We start from the raw sequence: 26,517 nt of genomic DNA, 5'->3' as shown, positions 1-26,517 counted from the left end.
ATCACGTCGGATACACTTATCAGAGTTCAACATTCCTTCAGAGCTCGTTTACAACAATGTATCGACGCAGACGGCCATCATTTCGAACATTTATAAAATACAGGTATTCTGCTTCCATATTTTAGTGTTATACGTTTTTTCTGTCCTTGACCTTGAGTGACCTTGGACTAATTATAGTCACTGAATTCGTAATGAAAGGGACTATCATTGTAGGTGTTTAAAAAAGGTTGGTTCCATTTAAAAAAGTCAAGGTGACTTTGATATCTCCAAAAAAATGACATAAAAACAAACATTTTTTTTGCATCGTGTCAGCCCCATTGTACCATTCAACTTTGTCCTTACCATATTTTACGTATCTTTAGAAACAACAAAGATATTTGAGGTGCTAACGTTTGGTGACTCACCCTGTATAGCGCGGTTCCAGTATTAATTAGCCGGTAGGAGAGGGAGGCCGAGTAGTCTGGCAAAGACAGTGATCAATCGACAGTAATGAAGACACTATCGGTGAACAACCATGACTTCACCGGTCCTAAAAACCTGTCGGACAGTACCGCGGACCAGTTGCGGACCTTCTTGAACTCGTTCGACGTCGTATTGTCAGACTGCGATGGCGGGTGTCTCATGCTTTTATTCGGTGCATCAAGCGGTCAACGATGGTGCTGTCGATGCAGAGGAATTATAACAGTGAAAAGTGAAATGATCGGTTCGATGATCGCACGGTGTTGCGAGACCCGTTTCTAAGCGGAACTGAGAGGGAAACAAAGTATTAGGGGGCCCCATAAGTAATCAATTATTTTGAAATCTAAAACAAACTTTCTGGCAAATTCGAGTTTTTATTTCTTAATTTATTATATAATCTCCATGATTATCAAGGACAGTTTGCCATCTTTCCTGCAAATTTTCAATCCCCCTCTGTCAGAGAGATCATAATCACCAGCAACAAACCTTCTAAACCAACGTTGACACTTTTTGACCTTCAATACATCTCCATAAACATCGCACGTTTTCTTTGTTGTTACCGTTGCATTAAATCCCGCATGAAAATGAAAAAGGATGCAACGACGAATATGATCCTCGGAAGGTACGAACGCCGCCATTTTATTACAGGGTTGTATACAAAATTATTAGAATATTTTGAATACAGGTTGCTTTATCGAAAACTGTAAAAGAATACGTGTTTTCTCTTCAACGATCGGTACAGAACTAAAGGCAAAACAAATTCTTTGCAAATAATTGATTACTTATGGGTACCCTTAATCAAAGATGTAGATTTAGACTGCATCGACAGGACGATCGTGAACGCTAGATGCTGAAATCAGGGTAGGGTTCAGAACGGAAAATTGAGAGGGTGTTTCTGGAGCAGGTGTCCTGAGCATCCTGGACAAACCGATTCCGGGAGCCATGGAGTCGCTGAAGAGGCTCCAGGACCTTGGGAAAAGGGTGTACGTAGTGTCGAACAACGGCACGAAGTATTTCGATCGATACAAGCAGAACGCGCAAGCCGCTGGCCTGGATTTGAAACCGGTGAATATTATTATCGTCGATGATTAACGGGATCCTGGGCATGAGGGCAGTGTCCTTTCAGGCGCGAGTGGTAAATTAGTCTGTCGAATCAATTTTTCTGATATCGCGTGGGCAATTACTCTGCAGGAGCAAGTGGTGTTGCCATCGACAGTGGTCGGCTGGTACCTGAAGAAGATCAACTTTTCCGGCGAAGCGTTCGTGGTCGCCAGCAAGCCATTCCGGAAGGTCCTGACCGACTGCGGCATCAAAATGTCACCGGACGATGTGAGTCGCGTTCTTTCGACGATGGAACTTAATTGACAATTGATTAATTAATCGATCGATGGTCCATTACAGTGGCCACCGATATTCGACGACGACCTAAACAAATCATTGGAGTCCGCGTCGAACATCAGCGCCGTCAACGCGGTAATCTTCGACTTCGACATAAGGTGCAGCTTGTCGAAGCTGGCCTACGTGATTCAGTGTCTGAAAAACAAAGACGTGTTGTTCTTGGCCGGGAGCCAGAGCGAATGGATAGTCGTTAATCACAGAAGAAGGACCCTAGGTAGTCGATCGGATCGATAATAGAAACGATCGATGATATTTTCATTCATTTCCTACGGTTTTCAGCTGCCGGAGCCTTGATCAAACTGATCAGCCATTACAGCGGAAGGACTCCGATTGGGTGCGGCAAACCCGGCGACGTTATGAAGGATTACCTTTTAGAAGTGTGCCAGGTGGATCCTGAGCGGTGTCTGTTCATCGGAGACTCGTGAGTAAATCCTGTTAGGCGAATGAATGCGTTCGTTTCAGCGAGAGGTGCGCTCCTTCGTTCTAGGATAACCACGGACATGACGTTCGCGAGCAAGTGCGGATTCCAGAAGCTTTTCGTCGAAACTGGCCTCGACACGATAGAGACAGCGTCGCGAGACAATCTGACGCGGCCAGATTACTATATTTCGAATCTAGGACTACTGTCGAAGATCGTGGACTCGCGGTGCGAGAGTTCGACGGAGCTGCGAATCGATCAACTATGATTCCGGGCGAGCTTTGCAACCTGATTCGTTACAGTGACATCGACGTGATAGTAATCTCGAGCTGGGCGCGGTTTTGTAAAGGTCATTATGACTACGTTTCGTATTAAGGTGAAAATGTAACGGAGATACAGTGTAATACACAGAGAAAAAACTCCACAGCAATGTTCTACTTTTCACCTTCTTTTTCCGAAATTGAAATCGATCGAACGGGGGAACTGTTCTCCGATTAGTAATCGGCACGTTCGGCAATGATATTTCTCTATTTGATCCCGGAACACGTGTCGCGTCTCAAATCGTATTCAAGTTGCAGCGGATCTGACCGGACGCTGGAATAAATTTGCATGAGATTAATTTTCATATGAAACAGTTACCTCGTAAATGTATATTTCTGTTTCGTAAACTTCGAATGTTCTCGCCATAAATCGTGCGGTATGGAAACAAAAAACACACGCGTTGGCATTATTCATAGATGTTCACGTTTTTCCATAACGGTAGTACAGTTTGCAGTGTCCTCGTACGCTTGTAGTCCGTCTTATCCGAAGACGCGTAGTATTTCGAGTCGTTCGAAGCGATTAGGAAATCCCGAGATAAGGATAGCCAGAGTTTCAATTTTCTTTTGCTACGTTCGCGCTACGCATGACGCGTGGCTTGCTAATGAACACGGGGATAGCCTTCGAGAAACGGTGGCAAATGGCGCGTGTCGGAGAGGCTCAGAATTTTGGCTCGGATCTCAGCTGAACGGTTGCTCCGCCCAGACAAGAAGCTATCGGCCGGTTTGGAAATGGGTTAGGTTAGAACATGGGATGAGATAACGGGCTAGATACGGCCGACCGTTTGGCGCCGTTCGGTCAGCTCCGAGTCAGCCGACATTGGTGAACAGAGCGCAAGATCGACGACGAGCAAGACCTGCGCGGATCTGCAGGCGAATCGACGCGTGGCGGGGGCAGAGAACATTGCATAATGCTCGTGGATTCTATTCGGGAATGATCGAGCAGAACCGGCGAACCTGCGGAGAGGAGGATCCATCATTCTGAGGACACAGGACCATGCAGGGACACCCGGTACGTATCGAGTCTGCTTACGCTTTGAAATTTCGAGCGATTCTTCCCCGATGAATGCATTTCAATTGATTTGAATAACCAACCAACTAATCGAAAAAAACTGAAAGCGATAACATTTCTTTCGCCGATAATAAATCTGCGAGGCTGACGCAAATACACAGTGTCGATTTGAACGTGTTTCTCGAAGCGAAGACATTTTTCGTACCGAGTTTTCCGAGCTTCGGAAGAGCAGCGAAGCGAATAATCCGCTTTAAGCCTGTTTACACGCGGAATTCGATTATGGGAGCGTCACGTGCAACGTTCGCGCTCCTCATTCTGTGCTGGGACTACGTTCTCGCGAAGTTCGAAGACGATTCTGCAACCGAATGTTTATTGTTCGCTGCAGTTTATGTTAGAAAAAGTGCACTCGAGCCTCGGGCGTGCTCGCTTGTCGAAACGTTTCAGATTCTGCATAGCACACTGTATATCGGCCGATCGTTTATTGCTGTTCGTTCAGGTGTATGAAGGATAAATAAAACATTATGCTAATTTTCGACCTGGGGAGGACGATATTATTATATACGCGACACGCGCTCGATGACAAATAAAAGCTACGGAGCTGACCGCCGTTTTTTTTTTTTAAATAAACGTGAGACCCGTGCTACTCGACCGCACTTATTAGTTTAAATTAAAATTCTTTCCTCTTCGTAAGTCAGAGAAGCTTAATTGGGACGAACCGCGCATTTCGAAAATATATGTATCCCAATATATTTTTCACATTAGTAAATTTCTTCGCATGCTATGCATTACTAAACATTTGAATATTGAATAAAAAATGAAATGTTCAGATGAAACGCTGGTCCAAATTCGGCCGCCTTCCTCCACTTTCGCGTCACTCGAAATTAATAAGGGGAAAATTAATGATCCTGTGATGGAGGGGTGATTGACCATTCTGAAAATGGTTGTTTCTCAGGATTGGAGGTCCTCCGTGGCGATAACATGCTCCCTGGCAGCGATCGTGGCAGTGGTAGCGTGGAACATGCGTAGATGCAGATCGCTGAAGAAGAAGACGCAGAAGTCGAGCGAGAGCTGCGAGCAGCCGAAGAACGTCAACGAAAATGGTCACAACAGCGTCGTGAATCAGACAGTTGATACGGCGCGTCGACGCAGCGACGAGATTCCCGAATTACCGGACCCAAACTGGGTGAAAGTGGGTCAAGTGCAAGAGCTATACGTCTATCCGATGAAATCTGGACGCGGGAGGAACGTCACCGAATGCGAGTTCACCGAGCTCGGCATCTGCATCGAGAGCGAAGGGAAATTCACTCTGCGCGATCGGTAAGACGTCATTCTTCCTATTCCGGAGCACCTCGTCAAGGCAGTTCTCACCTGGGCACGTTACGCGCCTCGTTTCGCAGATGTTTAAGATTGATTAACGCTCGTTAGTACGAAGATCCGAGGTGTTTAAGGGGGGCCGGCAGGTCGACTCTGTGTAACCACACACATACATGAAATCCATATACGTATATGAACTTGCAAAGGTCAAAATCTTGACAAATTGACGCTTCGATATTGCAATGAGCAGTTTAAAAGTGGTCACTTGGGTTTCCTAAAAGTCCAATCTAGGTCTGTCCGGAGCCCAAATTGCGAATTTCTACCTCATCGTCGAGTAATTTGCAATATTCGGCAGCATACGTATCGTACATATGTAAACCTGTAATATCGATCTGCATTATCGACCGTATTCTATCGCAAGGTACAGTGTTTGCCGCGGGGAGACCGGGGCGCTAGTAAGCGGAACCGCGAAATGGTGCGTTTTTTTCTAGACATTTTACGCCTTAAATAAGTAAGTAATCAATTAAAAATGCATACCACCGTGTTCGTACATGTCTTTGCTACGTCTGTCCAGAGCGTTTTTTTCGATACGAACACTAGATCTCTCGAAATTAAGAGAATCTCTCTGCGGCAGCCATCTTGTGACGTCATCCTTGCTTCAGAAAGCGAGATTTCTGCCGAATATTACAAATTACTCGACGATGAGGTAGAAATTCGCAATTTGGGCTCTGGACAGACCTAGATTGGACTTTTAGGAAACCCAAGTGACCACTTTTAAACTGCTCATTGCAATATCGAAGCGTCAATTTGTCAAGATTTTGACCTTTGCAAGTTCATATACGTATATGGATTTCATGTATGTGTGTGGTTACACAGAGTCGACCTGCCCTGATCGATTACTTTATTTCATACTGTAGCGCATCAATAACTTTGTCCGAGTATACTATATTTAAAAGGTCCGCGGAATTGAGGACTCCATGTAATTTTCAATTTTTTTGTTAAATTGTTAAAGGAAAAAATTCCCAAGTGGCCGCTGCGCTCTGCGATTAACGCAGACAATTTCTACTCTGCATAAAGATCCGCAAGTCTGATTATTAAGCTTCCTTTCGGTGCGGTGCAATTGTTGAAATTGAAGAGCTCAGGGCAACAAACGGTCAGTTTAATTTAGACATGACTGTCCGCTTGGATTTTCTAATCTTTCGGAGCAAGAAACAGTCAGAGCGACTGTAAACATTCGGAGCAACGAACAGTCACGAACGTCTGACGATATGATCGGTTTGTTGCATCGAACTATCGAAAAATTTCTTCTTTCGCGTCGTAACCGAGCTGATCGTTTGTTGCCCCGAGCTCTTCAATTGATAGGCTTCCGGCTAATGAAGCGTTAAGCGTCGCTGCTTGTACGCAAATCCCGTAGAACCCGTTCCCGACGGAATTGACGATGAACGTTCACTGTTCACCAGAATGTTTCTAGTGTACAACGAGGAGTCCGGTCGCTTCCAGACCGGCAGAAACTATCCGACGTTGATCCTGGTCACCCTGTCCGCGGTGGATGAGGACAAGGTGAAGCTGGAAGCCGTGGGGATGCCGAGCGTGGTCTTCAGCGTGCCGAAATGCACCGAGGAGAATATCGAGGCCGTGCAATGCACCATGTGGTGGGGAGAACCAGTAAAATGTATCGATTGTGGACCGGAGCCAGCCGAATGGCTGTCAAGGTACGCAGAAGTTGACAGGCAACTTCGTAAACTTTGTGCAAGCACGATCATGAATATTCTTCCTCAGCCCAAGTTACCCGAAACTGTTTTCCACCTTCGATCGGTCCGGTAGCCACGCCTACCCTGCACGTTCGACTCCGTTGCCACGCCCATCTACCTTCTCCGACCTCTCTGCGCCGCCCATTTCCACTTTCAATCTGTGTTCCACGCTTTCTCCTTCCGCTGGTCTCTTTGCACCACGAATTCTTCCTCTGCTGTACTTTTACCATGCGTATCTCCGCTTTCCGACCACTTTGCGCCGCCTATTTTCCCTCTCCCACCGATATGCTCCACCCATCGGCCCATTTTCGCCGCCCATTTTTACTTTTAATCTGTGTACCGCGCTTCCTCCTTCCGCTGGTCTCTTTGAACCACCAATTCTTCCTCTGCTGTACTTTTACCACGCGTATCTCCGCTTTCCGACCACTTTGCGCCGCCTATTTTCCCTCTCCCACCGATATGCTCCACCCATCGGCCCATTTCCGCCGCCCATTTTTACTTTTAATCTGTGTTCTGCGCTTCCTCCTTCCGCTGGTCTCTTTGAACCACCAATTCTTCCTCTGCTGTACTTTTACCACGCGTATCTCCGCTTTCCGACCACTTTGCGCCGCCTATTTTCCCTCTCCCACCGATTTGCTCCACCCATCGGCCCGTTTCCGCCGCCCCCTGTCCCTCCCCGGCGCATTTACTCCGCCCACTGGCCCCGGAGAACTGTTCGAGACATTGAACGGAGCAAAACGTTTCAGATTTTTAACCGGAACGAGTTCTGGGCTTCGACTGGGCTACTCGACGATGGACAGAAGAGACCTGAGCGTCTGGGGGAAATTTACCAAAGTGTACAGCACTCTTCAGACTGAAGACACTGTAACGATGAGAACGAGCGCTACCTTTAAAACATTTCCGACATTACCGCCCCTTCTGACAGGAATATATTTGGTTTTCAGGGTTTGTTCAGCGACTTGGCTAGCTACATGCTGATGAATACAAAGTCCGTGGACGCGTTGAACGAGAAGCTAGAGCGACCAGTGCCTGCGCTACAGTTCCGTCCGAATATCGTGGTCTCTGCGCCGGAGGCGTTCGTGGAGGACAACTGGGAGTGGGTGAAAATCGGCGGGAAGGTTGTCATTAGGAACGTGAAACCTTGCACGAGGTACTCAAACCGCATAACCAAATCATTTATTAAACTGCCGGTTCCGAGAGAATCTAACGAACACATCTCGTCCGACTGTTGCAGGTGCAAATTCATTCTAGTGAATCCGGAAAACGGTAATCCGGAAACAGAGGAGCCGCTCAAAACCCTGAAGAGGTACGGATCAAAAAGACAGAGCGTTTTCATCGTCGCTGTGTTGTCACCGTGAAATTTGTCTGATCGTTTCGAATGTTTAGTTTTCGATGTCACACGGATCCCGATCGACTGGCGGTCGAAGGACAAGCGCCGCTTATGGGAATACTATGCGGCGCCTACATCCCCGGAAAAGTGAGAACGGGCGACGACGTGTACGTCCACGTAGCCGAGGACTCGGCCGAGTCGAATCATCAAGAAGCATCGAGCTAGAGTCTGCCGAGCTAACCGAAGAACACGCTCATCCTCCACTGCCCTCGCTCCCGAAAATAGATAATCTATCTCGTTCATCGTTGAACTGTTCACATTTCCCTGACAATAGGAATTGGCCTACCCTGGTTGACAATACGATATACTCTATTCGATAATGACTCGTTGTCGTTCTTATTGTTGGATACGAACAAACAGAGTTTCTATGGCTATGATAATCGAACTACTCGACCCGTTGCAGAATAAAGTGTGATTTTGTACAAGCTGCGACTATGGTTTTCATTGAAACACCCAGACACACGGAGTATTCGTAAAAGTCCTACAAATCGGTCATGTCCTTTGTTATTAACTATTGCCGGAAAGTGATAGTTACGCAAATATGTAAATCCAAGCACTATATTAATCATGCAAATGCTCCTTGGTACCCTTGACCATTGAAACAGGCAATGAACGATTTACATCGTCACGATTTTTTACATCAGAATATTTACGTGAGATCATAATCACCAGCAGCAAACCTTCCGAACCAACGTTGACACTTGTTGACCTTCGATACATCTCCGTAAACATCGCAATTTTTTTGTTGTTGTTATCGTTGCATTAAATCCCGCATGAAAATGGAAAGGTATGCAATTTTATTACAGGGTTATAAAAAAAATTATACTTTTTAGAATATTTTGATCACTGAAGTTTCCTCTTCAACGATCGGTACAGAACTAAAGGCAAAACAAATTCTTTGCAAATGATTGATTACTTATGGGTACCCCTAATATAATCGATACGGTTACACTCTTCAATGATGATCGTATCGGTCATGCGTCAGCCAAGGATTCACTCTCGTTCCACCGGTTTCTGGCGCATGATGTCCATCGTACAGCACCGGAGGTGCATTTACGACAAACATCGGTTTATCAATAGGTGTTATACAACAGGGAGACGTGGGGATTTCTTCGTTGCCGTGGATCGTGTCAGTCGATCCGCGCCCTTCCACCAGGTCCGAGCTGTGCACGCACGAATGACTACACCGGCGATAGACAACCATGCCGACACCAGGCCTACGAACCTGTCGGACATGACCTCGGATCAGCTGCAAACCTTCCTGAACTCGTTCGACGTCGTCCTGTCCGACTGCGACGGCGAGTTGAACGGTTTTCTTTCGCAGCATCGTTTTACGGTTCCGACGATGCCGAAAATCGATATGCAAAGATCAATTTGCAGTTCTTGACACGTCCGCTACCACCGTTTGTTTCGCCTCTTGTCTACGCTGTTAAAGTGTTCGATTAAATGTATTTTCAGTTGGAAAGTGTATAGAATTCGATCATCTTTGGGTAAACTGCGAGAACGTAAACTGTCTGTGCACTGTAAACGTGTGCCAGTGGATAGTGAATCAGAAAAATTTCGATCACTCGGCATCGACGGAATGATCGAGCGAATCTCGTTCAGAAGATTGAGAGGGCGGTTTGACTGTTCGAGCAGGTGTCTTATGGATCATCGACGAAGCGATCCCCGGAGCCGTGGAGACGCTGAAGAGGTTCCAAGACCTTGGGAAAAGGGTCTTCCTGGTGACCAACAACAGCCTGCCGTCCTTCGATCGGTACAAGGAGAAAGTTCGTCCCGGCGGCCTGGAATTGAAACAGGTGGATACTCTATCGATTAAAGATCGATATACCATTATGATAAACTTCAGTAACTTATAATCTTAGCTTCCAAATTAGTCGAACAAGTAGACAGAGCAATCGCAGACGCGTAGAACCTAAGTCATGCGACAAGCGTTTCGTGATAAAGGCCTTCTTTTCATATTTGCTTATGATGCAAATGGGTCAATATTTAACGACTGAATAATCTTTTTATAGGTTTTCTCTGTCTGTAACCTTGAATGACCTTAGGTAATTATAGTCATTGAATTCCTAATGAAAAGGACTATCATCGTAGGTGTTTAAAAAGAGGTGGTCCCGTTTAAAAAAATGAAGGTGACCTTGATATCTCTAAAAAAAATGACACAAGAACAAAAATTTGTTGGTATCGTGCGAGCCTCATTTTACCATTCAACTTTGTCCTCAAGACATTTAATGTATCTTTGAAAACAACAAAGATATTTGAGATGAAAACGTTAGGTGACTCACCCTATATATAGAAAAAAACTTACATTATCTATATTATCTTATATGAACTTATATTAACATATGTTGGTTATTAATAGAATTATAAATATTAATATACAACAATATTATCATACAACACCACCGATCTGTCAGAGGGAACCACTAACTGACTAGACAGATTCTTTTTTATTCGGCAATGTAGTGTTAAAAAGTTTCGTTACATATACTTTTTCTATTAAAATAATAAATTTCAATATTTCAACATAATTTACAAGCAAAAATCATTTTTTCCAGCTTTTCGGTGGAAGCACTCCACCGTTGTCACAATTTTTCAATGGTTTCCAATAATCTGAGGAAAAAATGTTTTAAACAAAAGTGGAACAGTATTTAAGCATCTACAAACTACTGTATATAAAATTTCGAAAAGAAAGTTTTCTCGGCGAAAAATAAAAATCATTTTCATGTTTTAAATATTAAAATATATTTTTGATTTCATAATGTTATAGCTGACGGTAAGACGAATTCAACGACTTACTATATTATGACCCGAAGTCTACAAACAACGCTAAAATAGTTTTGTCCGGTTTTTCAAAATACCCCACGCTGTGCGTCGCGTCGCGACGAGCAGTTCAATCGAAAAAATTCATGAACGTGATATAGTGAATGTTTCTATGCCATTAATTTATCAAAAGGTCGTGTCGGTCAGAATTTGATGTTCTAAGAGATAGCATGTGTGTAAATGTTAATATGAGTGTGGAAATGTGGTTTGTGAAACGTATGTAGGAAGAAGAAATGATTATTACCCAGTCTTATATGATAGAGTTGATTATGGTCGCAGGAGCAACTGTTAATTCCGTCGAAAGCGATCGCCTGGTACCTGAACAAGATCAATTTCCGCGACGAAGTATTCGTCATCGGCAGCAAAGCGCTCCGCCAGGTGTTAGCCGACCATGGCATCAAAATGACGCCGGAATCCGTGAGCTTTCCTCCTTATCGTCGCATTTGCGTCTCGTGGCGAGTCTGCGGATTTAATAATAAAATAGTTAATGTTCCCAGCATCCTGTATCGAACGAAGACGATTTGATGGAGACGATGGATGCTGTATTTGACATCGAATCGACGAAAGCAGTCGTCGCCGATTTTTCTTTGAACGCTGACTGGACGAAATTCGCCTACGCGGTCGCCTGTCTGTGCAACAAGGATGTTCTGTACCTGACCGGCACGATGGACGAGTGGCTTATCTGCGGGAAGGACAAGAGAACACTAGGTTGTCGATCAACTATCAAAAAGAATAGATCGCGTTAAAGATTTCATGAGATTTTTAGCAAAATTGCTTCGGGCAGTGTCGATACAAAATTTTCTAGGCATTTCATTTCAAATGAACTTCTCTCATCGATAACTGCTTCGAGCAATCGAATCGGTTTTTCTTCATCGATGACAGTTATCGAGGAGTAGACTAAAAAGTAGAGAAATCGATATTTTTTAATCGTTTTATTCTTCGAATTTTTCTCTTTATATTAGGGGGGGCCCATAAGTAATCAATTATTCTGAAATCTAAAACAAACTTTGTAGTAAATTCAAGTTTTTCTTTCTTAATTTATTATACAATCTTCATCATTATCAAGGACAGTTTGCCATCTTCCCTGGAAATTTTCAATCCCCCTCTTATAGAAATCCAGGGTGCGTGAGGCAAAATAAGACTGCCTCCTTGCATCTTCTACAGAAGCGAATGTTTTATTTCTTAAATAATGCTCCTTTTCTTTGTTGTTACCGTTGCATTAAATCCCGCATGAAAATGAAAAAGTATGCAATGACGAATGTAATCCTCCTAAGGTACGGGTGCCGCCATTTTATTACAGGGTTGTAAGAAAAATGTATACTTTTCAGAATATTTTGAACACAGGCTGTTTTACCGAAAACTGTGAAAGAATACGTGTTTCCTCTTACAGAACTCGGTACAGAACTAAAGGCAAAACAAATTAAATTTCAATAATAATCAACTATTTATTACTGATTTTTATCGTAGAAAATTTTAGAATGACCGTTACTTTTTGCCTGGTCAGGGTCTCTGGAAGAAAGACATTCGCAAATGGCTGTTCCGATTTTTATTTTGCATGAAGATCGGCATTCCAGTTGCGAAACACGTCTGCGAACGGTAATCCAGACTGACCGGATTGTTTATTGTGTTTTGGTGGTTCTCAGGCTCCGGACCAATCAACGACGTGATATCCAGACAAAGCGGAAGGACGCCGATCCAGTGCGCGAAGCCCAGTAGCGTGTTCAAAGACTGCGTGAGAGAACTATGCCAGATAAAAGACCCTAAACGATGCCTATTCATCGGAGACTCGTGAGTAAATACTTCTGAATCAGCTTGTTTCAGTGTGTGACGTGTTCTATCGTGATTTTAGGACCTCCACAGATATGCCTTTTGCAACGGAATGCGGATTTCAAAAGCTCTTCGTGGAATCGGGTCTTGATAAAATCGGTGACGCAATGAAGAACCCACAGACGCGGCCAGATTACTATATTTCCAGTCTCGGAGCGTTATTGAACAGTGTCGATCAGATGCACGGCAAGAGTAGTTAATGACCACCGAAACAATCAGAGCGATGGTTGCTCGTGCGGGTCTCTTGTTCGTTTTGGAATCGAAAAATTTTGGAACTCGGAAAACGTTGGATCTTTAGGGATCGCTCCTACGATGATTTCTCTCACATACAAATCTTTCTGAAGCCTTCCTGTAACAATTAAGGAAGTTGGTATTAAATCCATTCGATTGCGGATCGAAGAGAATTAAAAATCTGTATTACAAATAAAATTGCGAACAATTGAACCGTGGCCGAACAAAACTCTGTCTAGCTGATTAGCCATAATCTTGTCGTGTATATCCGATTCAGGGAACAGACGTTGTTCTGTCTTACTCGAATTGTAGTGCTTCCGAGAAGACAATGAAATCTTGTAAAATCAGTTTGTGAAATAAATTTGCACCTCTTAAATTTTCCTAAAGATCATTTTCTACTTTGTCAAGACCCACAATTTCTCCAGACTGCTAACACTCGAGACGTAATTGCCCGAGCCGATACAGAGTGACGATGACCGGAAGCTCCAGAAGATAAAGGGAAGCAGAATATAGGGGGGAGAGTAGACGAGCATAATTGTGCAGACTATGGTGCGTTGTCAGGCGGCCTGGCGGTCTCAGTTACCGCGAGACTGTCGTCAGAATGTCAGTGTGGCAGCTGTTGCTTGTGATTCTCGGACTGCTGACGGTGTTCACTGAACAAAATGAAAGGGCGGACTGTATGTAGAACGTAAAAATAATCCTTGTTGTCGACATTAATATATAAACATTTAAGTTTAATCATGTCCATCGTCGGTGAAATGAAATGTCAAGCTTGCCACGGCCACAGATCAGAGTTGGGCAGTATCCGATGAAAAATTTATTTGAACGGCCTTCGGATACAAATTCTCTGTTCTTTTGTTTCTATTCGAAGTCGGATGAATCGCGAGAAGTTATTTGTATCTTTATTCGACGAGCGTCTGGTTTCGAGATTTGTATTCGACGTGCCTCCGGATGATTTTCTGGCTATGTTCAGGATTTATTCGGATGGTCGATTGCAACGCCCCCATTTATTCGACGGATTTATTTGTAGATACTCGGCGTCCGCCGACCATCCGAACGATTTTAGGCGTCGAATAAAAATTAATTTCAGAATGTATTCGAAGGCAGATGTCGCGGCGAAATTTATTCGTAACTTTTATTCGATATCCGAAGCTCGATGTGGCCAGACGATTTATTTGAGGATTTATTCGGGACGAGTATTTGGCAGAGATGAAAATGAAATGTATCTTTTATTCGAAATTGTATTCGATGTACGGATGGCCGACTTTTTTATCCGACGTTGCCAAGCCATAATACGTAAATACGTACCACGGTACAGTGACTACCATTAATAATCGAACACTTTTTATCGTTTAAACTTTTAACGCTTGTTTACATAAATAAATTTGTATTATTTAAACAATTGTTTAAACAAATAAATTTTTGTTATTGAAACAAATGTTTACACCAGTACATGTTTACTAGTCAAATGAAAATCGTGAAAAGTATCCGACGGATAGACTGTGGTGAATATGTATCCGAGAGAAACGAGTTCGAATAAAAAATAGATTTCATTTATTTGCATTCGAAATTTTAAAATAAATGTTTGCCCAACTCTGCCACAGATAAAAGATAAAAAATGTTTTAGCCTTTCAACGTACTCTGGGTCATTTGCGACCCCGGTCCTCAACGCAAGAGCAGGCTATAGCAGCCAGAGACGTTGCCGAGAGGCTGCTGGGCGCCGATCGAGCTAATTTATTTCTAATGAAGGTGGACCCGTTAGTAGGACCAATTGGAAAAGATACGTTCACGGTAATCTTCGTTACTGGTCGACGGACCGGTTTGGAATTCTGTTACTAGCGAGAAAATATTCGTATATAAGGACAAAAACTTGCGGCACGTAAAACCATTTTTTGCCGGTAATGTAGTCACTCTACCTTACCGCGAATCTACGAAACGAAAATCGAGAATAACGAAATTGCGTGGGTAGCTTCGTTTTCGAATTATTAAACACCCTGTATATTCTCGATTTCTAGCGGCCAAAATGGAAAAGTTTGTATGTATCGAAAATATTCTAGATCAGATGAAATGTCCTAATTTTGAAGTCGAAATAACTTCGAGAGCAAATGTTTAACGATTCGAGTGTGAGCGTTAAAATGGCTTTGTTTTGCCTCGGTCAGATCGCACAGAATTCTGACAAGAAAATCGAAATCACGGGCACGTCTGGCGTGGCTGCAACCTGGGGACTGCACTACTACCTGAAGCACTATTGCCACGCCCACGTCTCGTGGGAGGGGTCCCAGCTCGCGCTGCCTACCCCTTTGCCAGACGTTCGTGTGAACGTTACATCGAACGACAGGTGGGTAACACTTTGAAAATCATCGTTGGCAATTGCTGCATCGCATGTGGTCAACATTGAAATTGTTGGACAGGTTTAGGTACTACCAGAACGTGTGCAGCTTCGGCTACAGCTCCGTCTGGTGGAAGTGGGACCAGTGGGAAAAGCACATCGATTGGATGGCATTAAACGGGATTAATTTAGCGCTCGCTTTCAACGGGCAAGAAGCTATCTGGTACTATGTGTACTCCGTTCTCAATTTAAACGTGGCCGAGATAAACGAACACTTTACCGGACCAGCTTTTCTTCCTTGGTAAAATAACCTCCCTCTGTTTTCACTTGGCTCTTCGAGCAGGCGCGTGCGCAGATTGCTCCGTGGAGCAGTGTCTACGCTTGTCGCACAGCAAGAGCAACGTAACCACGCCCACTTAGAGCGTAGGGTACCCTATGCAAGCATGAGCCTCGTCTTAATGTCGTCGCCGTTTGGTAATGTCTACTTAGGTTTAGAATGGGAAATATACGAGGTTTCGGCGGAGGTTTAACCACCAACTGGCAAGAAACGTCGATCCGTCTGCAGCATCGGATTCTTCAGAGGATGAGAAGTTTAGGTATCATTCCTGTGCTCCCAGCCTTCGCGGGTCACGTCCCTAGATCCTTCGAGAGACTGTTCCCTAAGGCGAACATGACCAAATCCGGCGTCTGGAATCAATTCAGGGATAAATATTGTTGGTGAGTAACGCGATCCCGGAACTTTTACCATGCGATTTGACAAATTTATTATTATTACAGCCCCTATATCTTGTCACCCACCGATCCGCTGTTCCAGATTGTCGGAAAACTGTTCTTGAGAGTGGTAACAGAGATTTCTAGTTTTCCAACAAGCTGCGTTTTCGATGTATACAATTTTACGTTTGTCTGGTAGTATATCGCCGAATTTGGGACAGACCATGTGTACAATGCCGACACGTTCAACGAGAACGAGCCGGAAACAGGGGAATTGAGGTACTTGAGAGACATCGGACGCTCCGTCTTCAACGCTATGGCGCAGGTCGACCCGAAAGCAATATGGTATGAAAGTTTGTAATTTTTCAATTATCGTCTCGATTCAATGATAGACGATGCAAGTTCAATGTCCACTCTCACGACTGAGAAACATGAACATTGTTGTTCAAGGTTGATGCAAGGTTGGCTGTTCGTCCACGACCGCACTTTCTGGACCACGCCCAGGGTCAAATCTTTCGTGACATCTGTGCCAATTGTAAACAATATCACGGGAAACCCTTTCTCTCGTTTCTCAGCTCAATCAGAATTCTTTCTTTCCAGGGCAGAATGATCGTACTGGATCTCCAGTCCGAACAGTTTCCACAGTACAACAGATTCGACTCCTATTACGGTCAACCTTTCATTTGGTGCATGCTGCACAATTTTGGCGGGACACTGGGTATGTTTGGATCCGCGGGAATCATTAATCGTGTAAGTAAATCACAGCGAAATGTTACATACGCAGCTTCGCCGAGCGGAATTGAGCTCCGTGGGCGGGACTGAGGGCATTTTGGGCGGAGCCAGGAACGCCCTTCGCCCCGCCCAGTTGCGCTCGGTGGAGCAGGAGGTCTCTCGAAAGCGTACGATTCAGTCGTCTCTTTTCTCAGCGTGTTTTCGAGGCGAGAAAAATGGCGAATAGCACGATGATCGGCACCGGCCTGACACCGGAAGGGATCAACCAGAACTACGTGATCTACGATCTGATGAACGAGATGGCCTATCGCCGGGAGTCGGTCGATCTGGATAATTGGTAAAGTTGATACCGATTCTTCGTGAGAGTGGCTGACGCTGTTGTTTCAGGTTTGCGGACTACGCGACTCGAAGATACGGCGCGAAAGACCAGAACATAACTCTCGCCTGGCAGCTTCTAGGCAGATCGGTGTACAGCTTCACTGGCAACAGCAGAGTGAGAGGACGTTACGTGATCACGCGCCGACCGAGCTTGAAGCTCGTGCCTTGGGTACGTACGGTTCGAACCAATCTTGAACGCTGTTACAGTTACGATTCTGTTTGGCCTAGACTTGGTACAACCCTGCTGACTTCATAAAAGCGTGCGCGATCTTCGTGGATGCGATGAACGAAAGGAAGGCGACCACTCTCTATATGCACGACCTTGTGGACTTGGTCAGGCAACTTCTCCAGATAGAGGCTGATCCTGTTTACGTAGATCTGATGAGCTCCTTCAAACGGGCAAACGTCACTGCCTTTAAGTGAGATTTCGTTTCAGCTACCTTAGAACCTGATATACCAAAAGCCTGTTAATAGGCTTTTCAATAATTACGCTGTACCAAAAGGACCCTTAAAATCCTTCTATTATACAACAATCCTAAACGAAATGATTAGGCCAACTTGCTAAGGACGAGATGCTGGTTTACTATTGAAGTTTCTGCTGCTGTTGAAGGATCTACTATAAAATAATTTTCAAATATTAGGGGGACCCATAAGTAATCAATTATTTTGAAATCTAAAACAAACTTTCTAGTAAATTCTTATTGTAGTAAAGTTTTTATTTCTTAATTTATTATATAATCTCCATCATTATTACGGACAGTTTGCCATCTTTCCTGCAAATTTTCAATCCCCCTCTGTCAGAGAGATCATAATCACCAGCAACAAACCTTCTAAACCAACGTTGACACTTTTTGACCTTCAATACATCTCCATAAACATCGCACGTTTTCTTTGTTGTTACCGTTGCATTAAATCCCGCATGAAAATGAAAAAGTATGCAATGTCGAATATGATTCTCGGAAGGTACGTACGCCGCCATTTTATTACAGGGTTGTAAAAAAAAATGTATACTTTTCAGAATATTTTGAACGCAGGCTGTTTTATCGAAAACTGTAAAAGAATACGTGTTTCCTCTTCAGTGACTGGTACAGAACTAAAGGCAAATCAAATTCTTTGCAAATGATTGATTACTTATGGATACCCCTAATATTATGGAATAATCGCCGGTGATGTATCCACAGAGAGGAAATGAGAGTGCTCACGCCCGGGATTTTAGTGTCCTCGGTATAGTGCTGCCCCTAGTCTACTTTTTAACCTGGACCAGAACCTGCATCATCTTTTTAGCCTGGACCAAAACCTGCATCATCTTACCTGCATCATAGACAGCATATTCCAAATAATGCCACAGTCGATGCTACTTCTATGTTAAAAGAGGGTCTTGTATGTAGGCTCTGATCCAGCCTAAAAGATGATGGAGGTTCTAATACAGGCTAAAAAGATGATGCATGTTCTGGTCCAGGCTAAAAAGTTGATGCAGAAAAATGGGGACACTGTAGAAAGCCACTTATTCACTCCGTCAGATTTATCTGCTGCAGGGTTTTGGGGGACTTGCGTATGATTAGGTTGGCAACGAAATTCGCGACCCCGTATTTTCTGCCTTCTTCTTTTGTTTCACTATTCCGCCGAGGAATTGAGAAATATGGCGAAAGATGATTAGATCAAACGGGGCATATTTCGATTGAAAACTGTTAATTCTGTGACTTTGATAAATAATTCTGTTGAAGAAAATGTGATGGTTGCGAACTTGGTTGCCAACCTAATAGTTAGCTACCTAATCATCCAAATGCTCTGTCCTGTCTCGTTCAGAGCGTCCGCCAAATCAATGTTGTATATCTTTGACACACTGGAGTTAATCCTGGCCAGCAACAAGGATTTTCTACTTGGCACATGGCTGCGAGATGCCAAGAGTCACGCGGTGAACGACATAGAGGAGCAACTGTACGAATACAACGCCAGGAATCAGATCACTTTGTGGGGCCCGCGTGGCGAGATCAGGGACTACGCGAACAAGCAATGGTCCGGAATGATTGCGGACTACTACAAGCCACGCTGGGCCATCTTCCTGGACTCGTTGGACGCTGTTCTGACCAAGGGCGAACGGCTGAATATCACTAGGATCAACGAGAGGATATTCAACGAGGTGGAGAAACCTTTCACCTTCTCGAGAAAGATTTATCCGATCGAGGCGCGAGGTACGTAGACGTTCGAAATGTTTCCGATGTTGGTTTCAACGGTGTGAACTGTTTCTTGCAGGTGATCCTATGAAGGTGGCGATGAAAGTGTTGACGAAGTACGGCAACACTTGGGGTGCTGTAGGCAAGAAGTACGGTCATTGAATTAGCCGAGACGTTTAAACTTTGTAAAGATCGTTAATATTAATAAAAGAGCATTCTACCGTCGGATAGAATTACAGATTGAAACGGCGAAGATAAATTCGAGGGAGAAAGGGTAATCGTAGTAGATCTAAAGAGACGGTAAAAAGGAATTATCGTTAACGATCGAGTGTCTAACTAGATACAGGTACATCGGGCACAGTAAAAGTATCTAGACGCAAGAGAGTCGCAAAAGTATTTCCGCTCGTCGCTGACATCGTTTTTCTTTTTCTTTTTTTTTTTATTTTGTTTGTAATCGCTGGTTAAATGGCGGCGTGGCAGTAGATGATCAACGGAACCGTCTTCGACTAACCGACCGCCTGATCGCTTGTGCGATGCAAGAAACGAGAAATCATCGGTGTGATTGATTGTCGAGGGAAATCAACACGTTCGTTCGGCCCGAGAGATCTATCGCCTTTTTTGGTCGCTAACACAGTCAACGTTCTCTCGCACGACTTCCATACCGACGATCTTTAACGAATTAGACCCTCGATTGGCACTGTTCGGTTCACGCTCTATTCGAACAATTTTATTGCTTTTAGAAATCATAATGGTCGATCCGTTGAAATGAAATCCGTTAATGGCACCAGCGACGCCATCTTGTTGTACGCGCACAGCCGAGAAATTCGCGCGGTAATGCAAGCTCGAAAGTTCAACATTCCAATTTCGATTACTTCGGTCCGGTTGTCAATCGAGGGCCAGCGTTAATTACAATCGACACTTTACAATGTTATCTCTGTTAGAGTAGATTAAGGAACATAGTGCGCATCTAGCATAATATAAGGTACTAGAAGGTAATATAAGGTACAAAATATCTTGTGCAGTTTGTAAGAATATAACGTGTGAGTAACACCTATTATTATAAGAGAACAGTACAGGAAGGACGTCTGGAGGCACGCAACACCTATCTTCGTGGTTGCAATCAGCGACCGTAACATAATCCTCCTCTACTTTGGTGCATCGTTTGTTTCCTCCGTCATATTCGCTATCTCCAAATGAAATTTCTAAATAAAACACTATTCGATTCCACCTGAACCTTCGATCTAACAATTTTCCTACGTCGCGAGTACAAAAATTTGAATCGCTCCCTACGAACTCGAATCGCAGTCTCGCTCGACGGTGTTGCGTACCGTCAGAGACGCCATAAATTTGAGATTCTAGTTTTCCGAAAAACGGTACATGTACCCGTAGTAAGTTGACGGTTTTCTTGCTGCCGCACGAGATCGTTTACATACCTACGAAAGAGATTGTTCTGGATCGTGAATCGATTTACAATAGATATCCACTCTGTCGGTAGCGTCTAGAAATAGTATTCGACTAGAAGTATAGTTAACCAGCAGTGACGTAAACGGGATTGGAAATCAGTTGGCCCGTGTCGGGTTCGAACGAGTCTCTCTAGAATATTCTCGCGGGGAATCCTTGGGCCAGAGTTCGTGAGGTCGGGACGAGATATGATCATCGATTAGCATCCGGTAGTAAACTTGAAAAGCTACCGATCCTATTCATATACGTTTCTTATGGTCCCCCGGATATCTGTAAGGTCCAACGAGATCACGAATCTCACTTTGGTTGCTGTTGCTTGTTGGTCGCGTGCTTACCGAATAGGACTTAGGGCTATAAATCGTACTATAAAACAGGAGTTAATTATTTACAATCGTCTTGCGATCAATGGACGCCGCGTGGCTTCGTTGCACCGGGCCCAGAAACGACGATCGGATAGATCTTGATCCATTGTCTGCTGAATTATGCTTCTCTGTCGCCGCTAGGTACATATTGTGAGATCGTTCATTGTCAGTAGACTCGTGTCGCATTATTTAACATTTCTAATAATATCGAAGATGACTTTAACGGTTTGGACCGGTGTTGCCAAGGTCGCGAGAGCAAGCATGGTTTTAGCGGAAGCTGCGAGAGACTTTGTTTCTATTGCGCCGTTCGCAAGAAACGGATTTTTTCCGTTTCTCGCGAGGCGAACCACATACTTCTGTAACAATATGTAGGAAAGGACGTTGGAACAATCTCGCATGTATTTTTTAGGAACCACAATGTTTGGCGGTTTTTAAATTTCCAAGCGGACGCATTTTGATCGCGCGAGACGCGTACATACGACACCAGTAATTATGCCGAGAATAACCGAGAATAAAAAATGCTGGGCTTGATGAAGGACGAGAACGGTGGTAAAATTATGGCGGAATTTGTAGGGCTTCGCTCGAAAATGTATGCGACTCGCGTGCGCGACAGCGAGGACGCGTGCTGCGAAACCAAAAAGATAAAAGGCATTAGAACGAATGCCACGGCTAGGGATATAAGTTTCGAAGACTATATCGAGTGCCTTCATAATTATACGGAGAAAAGTGTTAGCAATAATCGTATAATGTCCGTACAGCATCAGGTGTATTCGGTATCCGAAATGAAATTGGCTCTGAGTCCGTACGACGATAAACGATACATTTGCAATAATTTGAACAATACTCTTTCTTGGGGGCATTATAGTATCAACGATGACGTCGACTTCCTATGAAAATAGGAAGTGGTGAAACTATTAGCACGAAGGCCGTTGCAACTGCGTTCTGATTGGGGGACGGGGACAACTTCCTTTTGAAAACAGGAAGCGGTGAAGCCGTTAGCGAGAAGACCGTTGCAACTGAAGAAATGTCAATTATTTTTATCGGTTAAGGAAGTGATAAGGCGATTAAGGTATTGTACAAAACGAGGTGTTTCGAGCGTTACGCTTCAGAAAGTATCGCACCCGCGGAGCAGTACATAGTCACGATGCGTCGCAACCAACCGAGCATGGACGAGACGAGAGCCGCCATAGTGGCGAAAAGGCGAAGAAACGTAACGTAAGTACAGTGAAGATAAAACAGAAAAAAATTGAAAACGTTCAACTTTTTAAAAACATAAAATTGATTGCAGGATTTTTCCACGATCGTCGCGGACACTGCTATTTACCACCACCACCACCGCCATCATCACAGTCCTCGTTGGTGACGAGTAGTTCACCAGGTACGAGGATTCTCACCCGAAGATATTCGCTTGCCGGCAATTACTTCAAATGGCTGGAAATTGGCGTGTGCGTCAACGCGGATATTGCTGCCGAACTGGTTATTGGAGATAACCGAGGAAACGAAATTGTGATCCCTCAGAACGCACGGATGGAGCTGATGCGTACAAAGGGGTGTTTGAACAACATGCTGTCGTCGGCGAAAAACTTGGAACAACAACAAGAAGAACAATATGTAAAGATCGGTGAAAATTTATCATTACGTATAGTGGACCTCGACGGGATGTATCTCATAAAATTATCGAGTCCGACAGTAGCATTGTACGTGACTGAGAACACCATGCAGAATTTGTATAATCTAGAGTTTTGCGTGCAAAATATGTATACGCGGTTATTAGACCAAGTTCCCATGGTCATGGAAAAATTCGTAAATTTTGCTGTTGCGGCGCAAACCGTCCCCGTCCGGAACCAATCTTTCGATCGGAGTTCGCTGATCGAGTGCGAACTGGTGGCTTTTTGCGTGGACGCGATCGAAGCGCAAAGGCGGAATTAAACAATTTTACAAAATATTGTGTGTGTGTGCGCGATGTTTTTTCCATGCAACGTTTCATCGTGGTACGACGAAAAATGGCGGGATGTTTGATTTTCTGGCATAACGCGTTGAATCTATAAACACGTAGCGGTTTACCCGTGTGTTCTGGAATAAGCTTGAATTGATTCCATCCCAAACTCATGTATCCGGCAGTCGACGATTACCTGTGCTACGGCACGTCTCGCCGATTCAAGTTTCAAATAAAAGTAACTTCGTATTCTCGAAATCCTTAAGTATTGAATCGCGAAAGTGAAATACGGCGTTCCTTCACGAAACCAGCCATTTCACCGTAACACGTACAGCGACGCGCAAATGGTTCGTGCCGAGTTTCCCATAAGATTCTTAAAATGTAAAATTAGCGCCATCACACGTAGTGGAAAAACGCTCAAACTGTTAATCAATTTTTAGTTCGACTCACTAGGTAATGACACTAGGTAAAATGATCGACTGTTGGTAACGTTTGGCTACCAGTTTCAGCGTGTCGCCGGTACGAAACTTTGTCGGAATTGGTATGTGGCGCCACCTGGGCGGGTGAGTCAAACTAACAATTGGCTAACAGTTTGAGCGTTTTGCCACTACGTGTAATGGCGCTATTTGTACATTTTCCGAAGCAGATGATTCATGCTGCTTCTTACACGGTGTCTTATGGAAAACTCGGCAAGAAATATTTGAACTTGTAATAAATCTTCAATTCTTACTATTTCCTGAACAATAAATAAACTTTTTCTATATTAGTAGGGAATATAGGCGGCTTCTAACCCATTGGGTAATTACGGGTGTAATGGGGTCAATCTTGCGGGTGGAGGGTCGCGTCTCTTATCAGGATGGCCTTATCGCAGTTTTGCACATCCGCTTTCGGGATGCCGATGTTCTTATCGGATCATCCAGATTTTGCATTTTTTCTCATCGACCATATCCTTTTTTCATGGCCGTTGAGATTTGCAACAAATGAACCCCACCACCCTCATTGCCCCATGGGTTACCCGCCTATATTAATTTCCTACTTGTGTGATATGAATGCGGAAAATTCTCCTGCACATTCCTGTATCCGCGGAATATCTTTTCAGCCCTTCAAATGTACGCGATCAGCGCGGAACTTTTGAAAGTGCTTTGTCGAGGTGGTCAGAACGAAAGAGTTTTCGTTAGTCGTCGTTGTGCTGGACCCAGCGCGGACGAAAAGTAAAAATATTCGGTTGAAACAAGCCTGAACAGTGAATCGAACGTACAAAATGATTCTCGCCGAATGTAGAAGTACGGGAAGGTGTTCGATATCGCATCGCGGAACGCGCCAGCAAACCATCGAAATCATTCTCGTTCCTACGCGGTGTGCTAACACCGGGTCTACAATATAAACGATGTCGTTGTCTCGTGTGGCTGCTCGGTCGAGCCTCTTACAAAATACAGCTAAACGTGCATACAAAATACGGCTAAGTTCATCCAGCTAGTTGGGATATCGCCTAGCTAACTGTAGTAAGTAAAACGCCGGATTGCCTCGCGACTCCCGATCGATTCTTCCAAGCGACTTCCATTGTTTCCCGGCCATTTTCGTTCTCATTTTCTTCCATTCGAACGCGATCACGGTCAATCTAAACTCGAATACCTGGTAGAATCGATTCGGAAATACATATCTCTCCTAGGACTCACGCTATACGATTCACGAATACTTCCTTCCTCTCCTTCCTTTCCTTCGATTTTCGAACGTTCCCTGCGTTCTTCCTCGGGCATTGCTGAAGGAGGATGCGCAAGACAATATTTCTACCCTTCTCAACGCGGCTCCGGTCTCGGGAATCGGGTAAGTACGTTCTTGAAGTGTTTTAAGGCGAGTTCTGCCGCGCTGATTCGGTGGATCTTTGATTATTTCTCGCAGGTCTGAAAGAACAGGATCTTCAGGGAAAAAGTTCGACGACGGATCGGGCTGCGAAGTCTCGGCGCTTCGCGTACCTTGCGCGTCAACGGACAGGTCGATGGCAAGTGCTGCTGACTGCGTCCCCGAGTTATCAGCGACATCACCGTCGTTCAGTCTCGGACTCTTGACTGGACGCTTCCGTGACCGGAGGCAGGTCAATGGATATTTGCCTGAAAACGCAAACGATTGAACTTCAATTCTTCAACTCGTAAAGGTGACCATGCCAAACCAACTTTACACCACTGTTCATATTTCATAAATTGCTATAAATGTCGGTAAAGTGTTTTGTAAGATAAATCGTCTACGCGCGAAGGAACTTCCGAGTTCTGCAGCCAGAATAGCTTCGAGCGCAAAGGATTAAAGCTGAAGGAGGAGAATGGAAGGAAGGAAGGAAGGAAGAGATTGCCATCTACTGCTTCTACTGCTCCAGGGTAGCTATCTATCAGGAAACATTGCACCCTACCAGAACCTCCAATCAAGGTACAACGTATCGAGTCCCCAATTCTAGACCCTGGAAAAACGAAACGAGGGACCAACCTGCCGTTTGTTTGCCAGTCGTAGGAGTCCGGAGCAGAGTGGCTTCTTCCGGTCCGCTGGAATCGTGCGGACTTGGCGTTCCTGGCGGATTTCCTGGACACCAGAGCCTCCTCGGTCCTGGGGGACGACGGCAGCTCCAAGCTGTCGACTGCAACGTCCGAGCAGGTCGCCTTGCCGCTCTTCCTCGGCAGGAACGGGTTCTGAAAGCGTCGCAGAAATCGTTGGGAGCCTGAAGAGACAGCGGGTAGGCGTTCACGGAGCTGTGAAACTCCCTCGAACTCGAGCGTTATCGATTGCCCACGCATCAAATAACGAGAGCCGGAGCCGTGGCGCCTGACATCTTACACCCTGACATCATCCGCAAGCCTCCCGAGGCAGGATAGCCCCGAAATTCGTGGCTGCGTCGGTCCCCTGACTCGGGATTTTGCGAGTCAGAAAATGATTCGAAGGACGAGCCCTTTATCGTGGATTAAGCGTTTCACCATGATGGCAACAACCAGAATTTTTGGGAATATTCGATGCTGCAGTAGTTTCAACCCATATCTTTATGCCTCCATTATGAATTCAGAGAATTCGTTTCTATGTTACGCAAAATAGAAATTTTCTGCATTTGTTCCAAACAGACTGCGGATTTTATGCATTTATTACAAAAATAGATTTAGATAGATCATAAAAAACGAAGAAGAAGAATTTAGTGATGTTATATTTTTATTTTCGACTAACTAAAATGCATTTTCATTGAATTAATATTTCTTATACTTCGCTCGGACAATTTTTATTATGCAGAAAGATCCGCAGTCTGGTTGTAAGATGTAGTCTGACGAGCGGTTCGCGTCTGCGAGGAGGCCTGACCTCCCGCTGGAGGATCAACTGTCGGTGCTAATTGAAATTCAGCAGTTGATACTGTCGCAGCGACGAAATCGAGCGGCGTTATTTGACGGGAGGTTTGAATGGAGCCCGCTGCCTCCGAAATTAGTTCCTTAGATGCCTTTCGGAGAGGCCGCATTCGGTAAACTGGG

General features: G+C 44.5%; 5 protein-coding genes across 7 annotated transcripts in view; 4 read left to right on the top strand and 1 right to left on the bottom strand.

Annotated features, from left to right (window-relative positions):
• The first annotated feature begins 448 nt into the window (after nt 1–448).
• On the top strand, nt 449–2,728 carry LOC143354142 (uncharacterized). 2 transcript variants are annotated; one of them, XM_076787956.1, is made up of 6 exons: nt 449–691; nt 1,364–1,524; nt 1,651–1,788; nt 1,861–2,071; nt 2,137–2,278; nt 2,345–2,728. In XM_076787956.1, exons 1-6 carry the CDS (start codon nt 490–492, stop codon nt 2,541–2,543), a joined length of 1,053 nt encoding a protein of 350 aa, XP_076644071.1. In that variant the 5' UTR covers nt 449–489; the 3' UTR covers nt 2,544–2,728. The 2 variants fall into 2 exon arrangements, with proteins under 2 accessions (XP_076644071.1, XP_076644072.1); XM_076787957.1 differs by having other exon boundaries at nt 450–634; nt 2,345–2,723.
• A 484-nt stretch (nt 2,729–3,212) lies between these two features.
• LOC143354141 (mitochondrial amidoxime-reducing component 1) lies at nt 3,213–8,489 on the top strand. Its single transcript, XM_076787955.1, has 7 exons — nt 3,213–3,604; nt 4,557–4,921; nt 6,379–6,630; nt 7,416–7,533; nt 7,614–7,819; nt 7,904–7,975; nt 8,056–8,489. The coding sequence occupies exons 1-7, from the start codon at nt 3,590–3,592 to the stop codon at nt 8,222–8,224; spliced, it is 1,197 nt and encodes a 398-aa protein (XP_076644070.1). The 5' UTR covers nt 3,213–3,589; the 3' UTR covers nt 8,225–8,489.
• A 653-nt stretch (nt 8,490–9,142) lies between these two features.
• LOC143354147 (uncharacterized) lies at nt 9,143–13,326 on the top strand. The gene is made up of 6 exons (XM_076787967.1): nt 9,143–9,357; nt 9,698–9,858; nt 11,162–11,299; nt 11,380–11,590; nt 12,526–12,670; nt 12,732–13,326. Exons 1-6 carry the CDS (start codon nt 9,237–9,239, stop codon nt 12,907–12,909), a joined length of 954 nt encoding a protein of 317 aa, XP_076644082.1. The 5' UTR covers nt 9,143–9,236; the 3' UTR covers nt 12,910–13,326.
• Nucleotides 11,209–26,517, bottom strand: part of LOC143354133 (uncharacterized) — a 100,969-nt gene continuing 85,660 nt past the window's right edge. The window contains exons 9-12 of one of the 2 annotated variants that reach the window (XM_076787922.1): nt 25,499–25,698; nt 24,997–25,131; nt 24,700–24,924; nt 11,209–11,343 (exon numbers count right to left, since the gene is read on the bottom strand). In XM_076787922.1, coding sequence (XP_076644037.1) covers nt 25,062–25,131; nt 25,499–25,698 — 270 coding nt within the window. In that variant the 3' untranslated portion in view covers nt 11,209–11,343; nt 24,700–24,924; nt 24,997–25,061. Of the gene's footprint in view, nt 11,344–23,395; nt 24,925–24,996; nt 25,132–25,498; nt 25,699–26,517 lie in introns of those variants that run through there. The other variant, XM_076787921.1, reaches the window with a different exon arrangement.
• On the top strand, nt 13,420–19,510 carry Naglu (N-acetyl-alpha-glucosaminidase). The gene is made up of 14 exons (XM_076787942.1): nt 13,420–13,617; nt 14,568–14,731; nt 15,100–15,278; nt 15,352–15,570; nt 15,759–15,986; nt 16,047–16,110; nt 16,180–16,325; nt 16,431–16,515; nt 16,581–16,730; nt 16,907–17,049; nt 17,100–17,259; nt 17,319–17,509; nt 18,897–19,282; nt 19,344–19,510. The coding sequence occupies exons 1-14, from the start codon at nt 13,542–13,544 to the stop codon at nt 19,424–19,426; spliced, it is 2,274 nt and encodes a 757-aa protein (XP_076644057.1). The 5' UTR covers nt 13,420–13,541; the 3' UTR covers nt 19,427–19,510.

Source organism: Halictus rubicundus, chromosome 5 (assembly GCF_050948215.1).
Source record: "Halictus rubicundus isolate RS-2024b chromosome 5, iyHalRubi1_principal, whole genome shotgun sequence".
In the NCBI taxonomy this organism is placed as follows: Eukaryota; Metazoa; Arthropoda; class Insecta; order Hymenoptera; family Halictidae; genus Halictus; species Halictus rubicundus.
This window is presented reverse-complemented; position numbering and strand designations above follow the sequence as displayed.

Excerpts from the sequence above, each read along its gene's own strand:
- Naglu (XM_076787942.1), top strand. The coding sequence starts at position 13,542 with ATGTCAGTGTGGCAGCTGTTGCTTGTGATTCTCGGACTGCTGACGGTG. Across the intron at positions 14,732-15,099 it reads TTGGAAAAGATACGTTCACG|ATCGCACAGAATTCTGACAA; the intron begins GTAATCTTCGTT and ends TGCCTCGGTCAG. Across the intron at positions 16,111-16,179 it reads GAAAACTGTTCTTGAGAGTG|TATATCGCCGAATTTGGGAC; the intron begins GTAACAGAGATT and ends TTTGTCTGGTAG.
- LOC143354147 (XM_076787967.1), top strand. The coding sequence starts at position 9,237 with ATGACTACACCGGCGATAGACAACCATGCCGACACCAGGCCTACGAAC. Across the intron at positions 9,859-11,161 it reads GCGGCCTGGAATTGAAACAG|GAGCAACTGTTAATTCCGTC; the intron begins GTGGATACTCTA and ends TTATGGTCGCAG. Across the intron at positions 12,671-12,731 it reads TGCCTATTCATCGGAGACTC|GACCTCCACAGATATGCCTT; the intron begins GTGAGTAAATAC and ends TCGTGATTTTAG.
- LOC143354142 (XM_076787956.1), top strand. The coding sequence starts at position 490 with ATGAAGACACTATCGGTGAACAACCATGACTTCACCGGTCCTAAAAAC. Across the intron at positions 1,525-1,650 it reads CTGGCCTGGATTTGAAACCG|GAGCAAGTGGTGTTGCCATC; the intron begins GTGAATATTATT and ends ATTACTCTGCAG. Across the intron at positions 2,279-2,344 it reads TGTCTGTTCATCGGAGACTC|GATAACCACGGACATGACGT; the intron begins GTGAGTAAATCC and ends CCTTCGTTCTAG.
- LOC143354141 (XM_076787955.1), top strand. Across the intron at positions 6,631-7,415 it reads CCAGCCGAATGGCTGTCAAG|ATTTTTAACCGGAACGAGTT; the intron begins GTACGCAGAAGT and ends AAAACGTTTCAG. Across the intron at positions 7,534-7,613 it reads CTCTTCAGACTGAAGACACT|GGTTTGTTCAGCGACTTGGC; the intron begins GTAACGATGAGA and ends TTTGGTTTTCAG.